The sequence below is a fragment of the Nasonia vitripennis genome (genome assembly GCF_009193385.2).
Source record: "Nasonia vitripennis strain AsymCx chromosome 4 unlocalized genomic scaffold, Nvit_psr_1.1 chr4_random0010, whole genome shotgun sequence".
NCBI lineage: Eukaryota > Metazoa > Arthropoda > Insecta > Hymenoptera > Pteromalidae > Nasonia > Nasonia vitripennis.
In genome coordinates this window covers 2686968-2700426 of record NW_022279646.1, presented here as the reverse complement: position 1 = coordinate 2700426, position 13459 = coordinate 2686968, and the positions used below count along the sequence as shown (strand labels likewise).

Genomic DNA, 13459 nt, shown 5'->3' with positions numbered 1-13459 from the left:
AGAAGGTTTGTGTGACGCACAGTGAATGTGATTATGTGTATGAAAGTGTATATCACGCACGAGGGTGATCCGGCGCACGCGACCATCACGGCGATATACGCGTGCGAGCGCGATTATTTCAGCGTCGCGGTGAGTGTTGGCGAGTCGCTTATTATTATTATTTTTATATTTGTAAATTTACGGTTCAGACGCGCTAATAAAATATAAGCTAGTCGTATTATTTTACGTGCTTTTTCGTCATTTCTCAACCTCGCACCTTTACTTTCGATTCCTGTTCCTTCCTGCGAATACCGCTGCATCCGCGGGCGTTATTAAATCGTATCTAAGGCAGTTAAGCAGCCGAGCACGCGCCAGGCGGTGCGTAGACCCAGCAAAACAAAAGCAGCTGAGACAGCTGCATGCAACCGAGGTGTTTCGCGGGCGTAGAGGAGTCCTCCACCGCATCGAGGGAACGCGATCCATTCGATTAGGGCGTTATTTGTTGATCAGATTCACACCCCGTTACAATATATATATATATATATATATATTTTTTTTTCCATGGTTTTTTGTCGTGGTCTGATTAAAATGAAACACCCTGTATATATATATATATATATATATATATATATATATATATATATATATATATATATATTTATATATATATATATACAGGGTGTTTCATTTTAATCCGACCACGACAAAAAACCACGGAAAAACTAATTTTAACGAAAAATGACCTGAACAAAAGTTGAAGGGGGTAAAGGGGACCATCGAATGACACAAACACCTATGACCTTGAACTCGATTTTCAAAGTCATTTGAGGGTAATTATGATTTTTTTAAATAGGAACCTCTATTTTAGACCTCGGAATACGGAGCAGCGGAAAAAATTACGTCGGAAATGATATTTCAAGTTTGCCTTAGTGACCTTTAGAAGGTCAATTCAAGGTCAAATAAGAAGTATCCGCCTAAGATTGTTTTCCTTTCAATTTTTTCGTAGAATTATCATTTTGTTATTGTAATAAACATTAAGAGAATAATTGTCTTAAAATGTGATTATGCTTTGCTGACTTCAAAGCCATTTTGTTAGGTCAAAAGTGCAAAAATGCAATATCAAATGTTATGTGGAGTCCATATTTATATCCTAACTTTAGTGTTGCCCAGGAACAACGACGTGGACGTAATAGGATTGTGTTCCCTTTGGGGTGCTTGATTAGAGTGAGTTCCCTTGCCTCTCACTTTTCGGGGTGCTTGATTAGAGTGAGTCTCCTTGCCTCTCACTTTTATTATGTACAGATTTGAATGTAGGTGCCCAAAGACACCACCATTTTTTTGGATTCTATTCAGTTCTTGGGATGTTTTCGTATGCGAATTTTTATCCTATCTTTAGCGTTACTCAGGAACGACGTGGACACAATTGGCTACTAATTTTCCTCATCGAATTTTGCCTGAATTTATTGTTGAAATAAATAATTTATTTTGTAAAGATGATTTTTCATGTTGAATTTTCCCGCGACTCATTGTTGAAATAGACAATTTTTCTAATAAGAGATCTCTTTTCATATGAATTTATCCTCTACTCATTGTTACTTACACTTAGTATTCAATAGTTTACTAGTTATTGAATAGTTATTGATTAGCCAAACTAATCATATATCATTTGTTTAACATTTTCTCTTTTTCATTCATTGACCTTTATTTTTTCTATTAAAATTTATTACTCATCGAAAGCTATCTAATTTGTTCAGTTTGGTAAAAACAAAATTTTTTATTGAACTTGTTATAAATTTTTAACAATGGCTGATTATCCAGCCGCTGAAAGGGTTGATATTTTATTGATTCTTGGTGAATCTAGACGTAATTATCGACAAGCTGCAGCCTTGTATCGAATTCGATATCCCGATAGAAGACATCCAAGTCATACAACCATTCGTGAGATTTACCGTAGAGCTCAACAAGGGCAACTAGCACGGGTTAGAGAACGTCGTAATTACAACGAAGATGATCTTCGTGTAATGGTCGTTTTAGCAATGGTTCATTTGAATCCCCACGTTAGTACCCGTGAAATTCAAAGGCAAAGTGGTATACCTATGGCTACTGCTTGGAGAATACTGAGAAGTCAACGTTATCATCCATATCATATTACTTTGACTCAGGATCTCACACCTGTTGATATGAGGTTAAGGCTACAGTTTTGCCAATGGGCACGACAAATGATTGCTAATGATCGTCACTTTTTTCAATACGTAATGTTTTCTGATGAAGCAAAATTCAAAAGCAATGGAGAGCTTAACCGACACAACTGTCATTATTGGTCGAATGTTAATCCGCATTGGTACAGGCAGATAGATAACCAAAATCGTTGGAGTCTTGATGTTTGGTGTGGAATTGTTAACGGATACCTTGTAGGCCCATACTTTTTCGATGAAAATGTAAATGGCCATAATTTTTTACAGTTCCTGAGAGAACGTCTTCCAGTACTTCTTGAAGAAGTAGATTTATACACAAGAGCAAGAATGTGGATTCAATTATATGGAGCTCCTGCGCACTATGCTCGAATAGTTAGACAATATCTTAATCAAAATTACCGTGACAGGTGGATTGGACGCACTAGACGTGGAGATATGGGTGTTCGATGGCCACCGAGATCTCCAGATATGACATTACCCGATTTATATTTGTGGGGGTATTTGAAAGATGTTGTTTATGAACATGAAACTACAACAAGGGAAGATATGATCCACAGAATTCAAACCGCTTGTGAAAACATCCCAAGAGCTGTATTACTCAGAACAGTAGAACATTTTCAGCAGCGAATTGAATTGTGTATCCAACAAAATGGTGGTGTCTTTGAGCACCTGCGTTGAATTTTGAGCAAAAGTGAGAGGCAAGGGGACTCACTCTAATCAAGCACCCCGAAAAGTGAGAGGCAAGGGGACTCACTCTAATCAAGCACCCCAAAGGGAACACAATCCTATTACGTCCACGTCGTTGTTCCTGGGCAACACTAAAGTTAGGATATAAATATGGACTCCACATAACATTTGATATTGCATTTTTGCACTTTTGACCTTACAAAATGGCTTTGAAGTCAGCAAAGCATAATCACATTTTAAGTCAATTATTCTCTTAATGTTTATTACAATAACAAAATGATGATTCTACGAAAAAATTGAAAGGAAAACAATCTTAGGCGGATACTTCTTATTTGACCTTGAATTGACCTTCTAAAGGTCACTAAGGCAAACTTGAAATGTCATTTCCGACGTAATTTTTTCCGCTGCTTCGTATTCCGAGGTCAAAAATAGGGGTTCCCGTTAAAAAAATACAATGACCTTCAAATGACCTTGAAAATCGAGTTTAAGGTCAAAGGTGTTGGTGTCATTCGATGGCCCCCTTTACCCCCTTCAACTTTTGTTAAGGTCATTTTTCGTTAAAATTAGTTTTTCCATGGTTTTTTGTCGTGGCCGGATTAAAATGAAACACCCTGTATATATATACAGGGTGACCCAATTTAAACGGGCACCGCTCATAACTCGTCAGGGACAGCCACAATCGAAAAAATGGTAGAGACCAAAGTTGTAGGATATCGAGGGGACAACCCGATGGTGACCTTGGATTTGACTTTGAACGCGTTTTTCAAGGTCATTTGAAGGTCAACTTTGGATTTTTAAATAGGAATCCCATTCTTTTATTGCGGGAATGGAAAGAGCGGTAAATTTTACGTTCAGAATGGTATGTTCGGTTGCGGCACTGAAGGTCATCGCAAGGTCATGCAGCCAGAATGAAACCCCGCCTACGTAATTCCTCTAGCAACGCCAAATTAAAAAAATTCGTAGAGACCAAAGTTGTAGGATATCGAGGTGACAACCCGATGGTGACCTTGGATTTGACCTTGAACGCGTTTTTCAAGGTCATTTGAAGGTCAACTTTGGATTTTTAAATAGGAACCCCATTCTTTTATTGCGGGAATGGAAAGAGCAGTAAATTTTACGTTCAGAATGGTATGTTCGGTTGCTGCACTGAAGGTCATCTCAATGTCCTGCAGCCAGAATGAAACCCCGCCTACGTAATTCCTCTAGCAACGCCAAATTAAAAAAAAAGTGGTAGAGACCAAAGTTGTTGTATAGGGGGGGGGGGGGAGAATTGTGACCTCGAATTTGAGCCAGTCCTACAAGGTCATTTCAAGGTCAAATTATTTTTTTTCAAACAGCACCCACTTTTTCGACTCCGGATCCTGAAAGCGTGTAAAATGTTGCACTTTAAACGAAGTAGTAAATTTAAAATAGAAGAAAAGATTTTTATCATTTAGCGTACCATTTCCTGCGTTTTGTCATCATTATAAAACTTGATGTCCAGGACCCACGACGAGGACGTAGCAGGGTGGATTTTCAGGTCCCATTTTGATCCGGCCGATGAAGGCAAGACGTGAAGACACCGGCCGATTAAGGCAAGAATCATAGCCCGGCCGATGAAGGCAAGACGTGAAGACACCGGCAGATGAAGGCAAGACCATGAAAAAATCACTTTATAAATAGAGTTTAAGCTTTACCTAATTAAGTGTTCAAAAATCCCTCCATGATGTCTAATACATAGTTGAATTCTTCGCTCAAAGCTTCCAACAGTCGACAGAAGCACATGCCTTGGTATGCCTCTGCAAGTATTAATGATTCTTTGCATCATATTTTCTCTAGTAGTAGGGGCGTCCGCATACACGCTGTTTTTCAAAAAGCCCCATAAATAAAAATCTGGGCTCGTGAGATCTGGGGATCGTGGAGGCCACTCAACATGATCTTCACCACGTCCAATACCTATCCATCTATTACGGTATGTTTGATTTAAAAAATCTTGAACATCTAAACTTCTATGCGCAGGTGCACCATCATGTTGAAGCCACATACGCATTCTGGTTTGTATATTAACATCTTCTAACAGATTTGGTAATTCATTTGTCAGAAAATGGAGGTATCTATCTCTGTTAACATTACCGTCAAAAAAGTAAGGCCCAATTAGATAGCCATTAACAATACCACACCATACTACAAGACTCCATTGATGTTGGTGATCGACTGCACGGGTCCAATGAGGATTTTCAATGGACCAATAGTGGGAATTGTGTCGGTTTAGTTGACCTGTATTATGGAAAGTGGCTTCATCGGAAAACATGACGTACCTGAAAAAATGTGGATCGTTTTGCAATCTTTCCTGTGCCCATTGGCAAAATCGTAACCTTCTTTCAAAATCACGTTCTGTTAGCTCTTGGGTCAAAGTAATATGATATGGATGGTAACGATGGAGTCTTGTTATTCTTCTCACTGTTTCTCTCGGGATGCCAGATCGTACTTCTATTTGTCGAATTGAAATATGAGGATCTAAATAAATCATAGCAAGCACCACCAATACTCGTGGATCATTTCGCTCGATAGTCATTACTCTATGACGTTGTCGTGATCTTTGAGGTCCTCGCCTCTCTCGCTGTTCAATTCTCTGGATCGTACTTCGAGATGGATGATGATTTCTGTTTGGGAAACGCCTCCGATATAATTGTGCTGCTGCATTATAATTTCTTCGACACTCTCCCAAAATCAATAAAATATCAAGAATTTCGCTTCGACTATAGTCCGGCATATTTACTTAGATTATAAATATTACAAAAATAAAAAAAATGACTCAAATCACATATTTTCAATTATTAAATTAGTATTTGAAGTCGATAAATATCTAAATAAATTTAAAAATTCTACTGCATTACTAGAACTTAGACTGTTTTCTGCAAAAAATAATAAATAAAAAACTACTTAAACAATTATTTAATTGCAAATAGTAATTATTAATTTTTTATTATAAAATAATTTATTGATTAGGAAGCTTTTATGAAATAGATAATAAATAAATATTTTGTAATTCCAAAAGTGTTAAAAGTAAATTTTAATAGATAACTTATAAAATAGTTAAAATTGTATTTTAGTAAAAGATTTATTTTAACTTATTAAATTTTATGAAGTGAAATCAAACTTATACATACATTTAAAATATGGGTAATTAATCGGAATATTTAGCTCTTAAACAATATTTTCTAGAATAATCGCTATGACTTGAAATTATATCAAACATTTTTTAATTTTAAGTAAATTGATTCTTCAAGAAATACCTTCATTACGTATTGCAGAACTTTTTTTATACAAGACATTAATACAAAAATTTTAATAGAAAATGTATATTCGTATTATTTTTAATATTAAATGAAATGATGTAAAAAGTACAATCTTCATTTGTTAACAATAATAAATATTCTGTTACGTTAGATAAAATTTTTTTTACATTAACATAACTTTAGATGCAATATTTTATATTAATATGTATGTTATTAATTAATTATTATCGTGTTAAATACAATATTTTACAGCTTACATATTGTACAAGTTTAAATAATGAACATACATTTTTTAGTGTTGTTGGTTGTTTATTATTACTTATCTAATAGAAAAGTGCAAAAAATTTAAGTACCTACCAATTTCTGCTGCAAAAATATTTCTAATAGAATTAAAATATTTATACAGTGGAATTATCACTAAATAATTATATTAACTGTTGCCAGTAATTGTATGTATAATCTGTGCGACGACATGGTATGTATTACAAACTTTATAATTCTGCTTATACATATGTATTTTCAACATGCGTGTTTACATGTATGTGTGTATAGCATATGTATACAAACATACGTATGTATGTATATCTATGTATACTTAAAACAATAATAATTTATGAATAAATTAAATGGAAAAACAACAACGTTATTTAAAAAAACATAATGCAATTTATTTCTGATTCAAATAATAAATGTGTGTAAAATAAATATAAAAACTTTTTTACTTTATACTTCGATGTTTTACTTTTTCTTTTTCTGTATCGATGGCTTTTTATTGTAAAATTCTATTCATATTTTGGCATTACGGTTTATCAATTTATGATATTTTAAAAATAAAACATTTAATATTTTTTTTTACGTTTTTATCAAACTTTGACGTTTTTCTACAATACTTCGATGTTTTACTTAATCTTTTTCTGTATCGATGATTGGCTTTTTAATAAAAATTTTCGTTAATATTTTTGGCGGAAGGCCGAGTGTGAGACTCTTTCGACAATTTTCGGAGGCTATTTTTATTTTTGCAAATCGAAAGTTCGGGCGGCAGGTACGGCGCGGGGCCGGGGCGCCTGCTTGAAAATCATTCGTGAGTTAAGCGTCGTAGGGGAAGGTTCGACGGAGTCGCGGTGGCAAGACTGAGCGCGGGACTTATTTTAAAAGGCTTATTTCGAGAGCCATTTTTATTTTTCGCACATCAGGAGTTCGGGTAGGTAGGTGTCGACCACCTAGAGGAGTCATTCGCAAGTTAACCGTCGGAAGGGATCATTCGGGGAATAGCGAGACTTATGTTTGGACGCTAGCGAGGGCTCATTTGCGTCTTGGCCGCTGGACAGAGAACATCTAAGAAGGGATTTCATCTCGGATACAAAGTAAAAGTAAAGTTTGAAAAAAAATAATTTGACCTTGAAATGACCTTGTAGGACTAGCTCAAATTCGAGGTCACAATTCTCCCCCCCCCCCCCCCCTATACAACAACTTTGGTCTCTACCACTTTTTTTTAATTTGGCGTTGCTAGAGGAATTACGTAGGCGGGGTTTCATTCTGGCTGCAGGACATTGAGATGACCTTCAGTGCCGCAACCGAACATACCACTCTGAACGTAAAATTTACCGCTCTTTCCATTCCCGCAATAAAAGAATGGGGTTCCTATTTAAAAATCCAAAGTTGACCTTCAAATGACCTTGAAAAACGCGTTCAAGGTCAAATCCAAGGTCACCATCGGGTTGTCCCCTCGATATCCTACAACTTTGGTCTCTACCATTTTTTCGATTGTGGCTGTCCCTGACGAGTTATGAGCGGTGCCCGTTTAAATTGGGTCACCCTGTATATTATAGTCCCAGTCTAATAACTTCTAAATTAAGCTATGAACAGAAAAATTGTTCAGATGAAAGTTGTCCAGGATCAAGGGGGACATCTTTTTGTACAATTAGTTTTGACCTTGAACTCAAATTTCAAGGTCATTTGAAAGCCAATTTTTTTTTAAAAATAGGAACCTCTATTTTTGATAGCAGAATCGGAAAGAACAGGCAATTTTACGTCCGAAACGGTATTTCAAAATTTTTTTCATGATCTTCACAAGGTCATTTCAAGGTCAAATATTAAGAAATACTGTAATTGCTATTTAATCGCATTTTCTGATAGAATAATCGTAGTTAATGTACTTTTATGATGAATATTCAAACCCAATGTGACAATGACCATGAAAATATTTACCTTGAAAATAAAATAATTCCCTAATTTCAGCGCTACCCAGGAACAACGACGTGGACGTATTTGGATTATGTTCCCTTTGGGGTGCTTTTTTAACGTGAGTCCCCTTGCCTCTCACTGGGGTGCTTGATTACTGTGAGTCCCCTTGCCTCTCATAAGGATGCTTGTTTAACATTCGTTAACAAATTTTTAGTGGTCAAAAGTAAATTTTGAAGTAAACATGATCATTTTAAATATCTGAGTTCTTAATGGGAGTGGGAAATGGAACGTTAAAAATCAATGTTGTCAATTCATTCACGGTCGAAGCAGAGTCAAGTAAAAGTTTAACGTTTCAAAAGCGTAAAAAATGGTTAAACAATAAAGGTAGGATGTTAAAAAATACATTATTTAAGATAAAATATTAAACATCATTTTGCTTTTGTAATATTAAAAAAAATGTTTAATAATTGTATTTGCCAAAGTGCATCATTTCCAGTTTAGATGTTTTTTTTTTAAGTTGAATTTCTTTAATCTAATATGAATTGTAACGATTGTTCTCACGCTGTCTTCAATTTAAATCACAATGTCTTAACGTAAGAAAACAAGAAGTTACAAATTTGATTTAAAAATTATACAGTTTGAAAATGCCTCCTTTTTTTGTTGTCACTTTCTTATTTTGGTTTAGTTTCAATTTCAATAAAGAGTGAATGTAAATGAAATAGTTTTTCTTATTATAAACAAAATTTTCAACATTGGCGATTATCAATCCAATGAAATTGTTGATATGATAATGATCTTAGGCGAAACCCAAACAATGCCAGAGCTGCGGTGCGACTCTACGCTGAACGCGTTCCTCTAAGAAGGCGTCCTATTCACGACACATTACTCAGATTACTTCGAAGAGCTCGTGATGGACATCTTCGTCGTCAACGCAGACACCACGAATACAACGAAAATGATCCTAATGTTATAGCCGCCTTAGCAGCTGTCATCTCAATCCACAAATTAGTAGTCGACAAATTGAAAGAGAAATCGGTATACCACGAAGAACAGCATTGAGAATTCTCAATAATCTCCACTATCACGATTACCACATAAGATTAGTTCATGAGCTGAGGCCACGCCATTTTCTAATGCGTATTAATTTTTGCCAGTGGGCTTTAGGAGTTTTACAAAATGATCCAGATTTTTTCAGATTTGTTATGTTTTATGACGGGCTATATTTCGCAGTGATGGTCAATTAAATAGGCACAATAGTCACTACTGGTCACCTGTAAATCCCCACTGGTACAGGGCTATTGACCATCAAAACCGATGGAGTTTAATGGTGTGGTGTGGGAACATTAATGGTTACCTGATTGGGCCATATTTTTTCGGTCAAAATGTTAACCAGAATAGCTATTTGGCATTGCTCAGAGATCGACTGCCAGAGCTTTTAGAGGATGTTGACTTTCGGACGTTTCGGACGTATCTGCTATCTGCTATCAAAAATAGGGGTTCCTATTTTAAAAAAAAATTGACCTTCAAATGACCTTGAAATTTGAGTTCAAGGTCAAAACTAATTGCACAAAAAGATGTCCCCCTTGATCCTGGACAACTTTCATCTGAACAATCTTTGTTCTAAATTTAGGAGCTTAATTTAGGAGTTATTAGACTGGTTTGATTAAAATGGCCCACCCTGTATATATATTTATATAAATATGTTTGCGTGTGTGTGTGTGGACTGGCGCATCACTCTTCGGGAATCTTTAAACTTAAAACGTGACTTGTATGGACAAAGAGAGATATTTGCTTTAACACAATGGGCGTTGTGCAGACACTTTTATACATACACCGTGAATCATGGGGATAAGTCACGGTGTATACACGTTAGGGTTGTGCGAGTCAGAAGTGTGGTTTGACATTTGTTTACGGCATTATGGTGCGAATAATTAAACCAAAGACATACTAATATATTATGAGTGTTTAGATTTTAAGTTAACATATGGATTGAACAGATTCAATAGATTACAAGAGCAAAAAAGTATTAATAGGTTGAAAAATCAGTCCAAATAACCAATTGAGTTATTTTTTAGGCAACTCGTACAAAAACTCGAAAAAGTACTCTAAGCTTTAAGTAACATATCACTGTTACGAAACAAGGAAAAACTATAGAATTTGTTAGATATGTGTAAAACTCAACAATCACCTTAGTTTTGCTTATAGGTACAAAAAAGGCGGAAATCAATACATGTGTTACAAAAGCTATGGGGTACACCAAGGGCTTAGCAGGCTTTTTGGCCTCGTGTGGATATTGCAGTACTTGTTTGCAGCTCCTGCTACTCGACTGAACTCGTACTGCAATCTCCACACTTGGTCTAAACAGGCCTACTTTACGTCCTTGGACACTATTAAATTATACTCCATAGACACTATTAAATTATATTGTAAAATGTATAAGATTTATAATTCATAAATAGGTTTATAACTATTATGTACGCTAAACTACTTACGATGCATACATAAGATAAACCCTTGATTGGGCACTTTTTAAAAGAAGTAATTCACTTTTAAAATTACTCAGTCCAGGTTCGAACTCGATGACATTTTCAACCTAAAATTGGAAACAAATATTTTTATTATATTATATTCTCATTACTAAATTTTACAATCCCTTCAATCAAAATTAGTCAGAAAACGTGCAAACTAAGTAGTGACTGAAATAGTAAAATAAATCTGCTGCTAAATTTTCAGCCCTTAGTTTTTATTAAACCATTTTTTGCTATCTCCTAGAGGAGGCTGTGTGATAGTAAAATTTTCGACTTTATCAAAAACCGGTTAAAAATCTTTTTTATTCGCGGCTCAACTATAATAGCCACTTTATTCCACAAAGAGCTAGACTAAAGTAGCTTTTTATTCTCTTGTATATTTTTTGTCCCGTATTTGCGGGAATAAACCTAGTTGAACATAATGACCTTAAGGAATGAAATCCCCGATTCCATTACGCCCCTATGACGCCAATTAAAATAGAGACACAAAAATATTTTTAAACACAAAACAAATACACATACACACACTCGCGAGCACCGCCATCGCAGCAGCTACAAGAAACAGTACTTCCCTACCACAACATAATCCTACAAAAATAGGAATAGAAGAGTAGCGGCAACTGTGCACGAGGCGTAGATTATCCGAAAGAATAGCCGTCGTCAGAAAAACTGACACTGACTATCAATAGAATTAAAAAGATATCACTAAACGAGCAAAACTACGTCACAATATCCCTCAAATAGCGACAAACTCATCAAAATAACCAAGTGACAAGCAAACATTGGACAAGCGTGCCTTCGCGAAAACGAATCAAGAAAGTCCCACGTGACAGCGCGCAGGCGACAAAAAGCAGATGAGGGCTAGTCACGAGACGATTTCCTAAAAACCGACAATAGTAAAATTTTACGAGGTCACATGATATAAGAAAGAAAGTCGTGAAAATATCTCATATTAGGCACTCCTAATATGGGAAAATGATCCAGTATATAAAGACCAGAAGCAAAGGGGTGAACAGAGCCAGTTTCATGACAGAACGTAAACGGCCAGTTACTCTGAGAGTCAGTTTTCCCGAAGTTGTTATACGGATTGAATCGCTGCAAGTCGCCAGATCTTGTTCTTGTATATTTGTATACATCAAACACCAGTCAATATCGAATCGCTGCCAGTCGCAAGCTAAGTCAATTTAACTTATATTATCTTCGAAGTGAATAAAATTCGCGCTGAATAAGATAAAAGTGCAAATTCGTAAAAAAAGACGAAGGGACTTTTTAGGTTTACGAAGGGTAAAAGAAATAACAATTCGCCTAATAAAAACTCAGTGGTGCAAAAGTCATGCAAAAGTGCCACGTTCTTCGAAACACACCGTCCTCTCTCGTCACTAGAAGAGAGCCGACGCACCAAGGTGCCCATCTGTCTGCACCTGCTCCGAGGAGGAACAAGCTAAAGGACCGACACGCACACCAGCCTACTAGTACTGAACCACCAATGCAAGGCTACCGAGCGCCAGGGACCTACAGCTGCAACCTCCTGTTGGCGGACACTCACACACTTACACACATTACACTAAAGGTACTTTTCTCTCTTGTTTTTTTGCATAAATAAACGTAGTAGTCGCTTTAAATTCTAACCCCGTGTAAAAGTGATTTCGTTATCCGGCTCCCTTTCCCAGAAGGCAGTGACCGCGCCTTTGAAATTTAAAATAATAATAATTGCCGAAGATAGGAACTCAGCACACAGCAAGTATATTGGTGGCTTGCGCTCGTTCTGATGTAACACTTAAATGACGTCATTAAATGACGTCATTTAAAGTCACAAATTAGTTAGAGTAAAAACAAAACTCTCTATGGTTATCACGGACATACCAACAGTAAGCATGGTAAAATTAGCCATTGACGTAGTAGGCCCTCTACCTCCTACGGATAGTGGCAACGGGTACGTACTAACGTTCCAAAATAATCTGACAAAATTCGCGATAGTCGAACCACTGGGAGACATTACGGCAGGGACAGTCGCGAACGTACTAATACGAAAGGTCATTTCTATTTTCGGAGCACTATTACCGAGAGTAATATTAACGGACCAAGGAACAAATTTTCATAGCAAACTAATGAAAAGAGTGGCAAAGCGATTTAGAATTAAACAAATAAAAAGAACAGCGTTTCACCCACAGTCGAACGAGTCACTCAAACGCTCGCATTCCAGCCTCATGCAATACGTAAAATTTTTCGTGCAAAAGAACAAAAACGACTGGGACGAGTATACAGACTTAGCGACATTCAATTTCAATATCAATGAAAAATGTCACAAGATTTATACCGGGCAGGCAGCAATCAGGAGGCCGATCGGCTCACATTTCGTGATCGGTTTCGTAAAAATGAATCCAAGCTAATTTGGAATTATGACCGCGTTAGCTATCAATACGGACTGAATTTTCTCTGCGATCGGTACTACTCGGAAACGGCGTTCGAATTGCGAAATTTAGCAGCGCTCAGCATCACTCGGACGGTGGACGAGCTCCGGAACGAAATCTCGCCCATCTTGTGTGGATACTGCAAGAAAATCATAGGATTTAATAGATGCCACCTAGATCAGGCGATCAAAAATCGA

General features: G+C 36.4%; 1 protein-coding gene across 9 annotated transcripts in view; it reads right to left on the bottom strand.

Moving 5' to 3' along the window:
* Positions 1–13459, bottom strand: part of LOC100116847 (glutamate [NMDA] receptor subunit 1) — a 362784-nt gene that overhangs the window by 225827 nt on the left and 123498 nt on the right. For all 9 annotated transcript variants that reach the window (XM_032602127.1, XM_031930196.1, XM_031930197.1 and 6 more), the window contains one exon: positions 10816–10916. In XM_032602127.1, coding sequence (XP_032458018.1) covers positions 10816–10916 — 101 coding nt within the window. The remainder of the gene's footprint in view (positions 1–10815; positions 10917–13459) is intronic.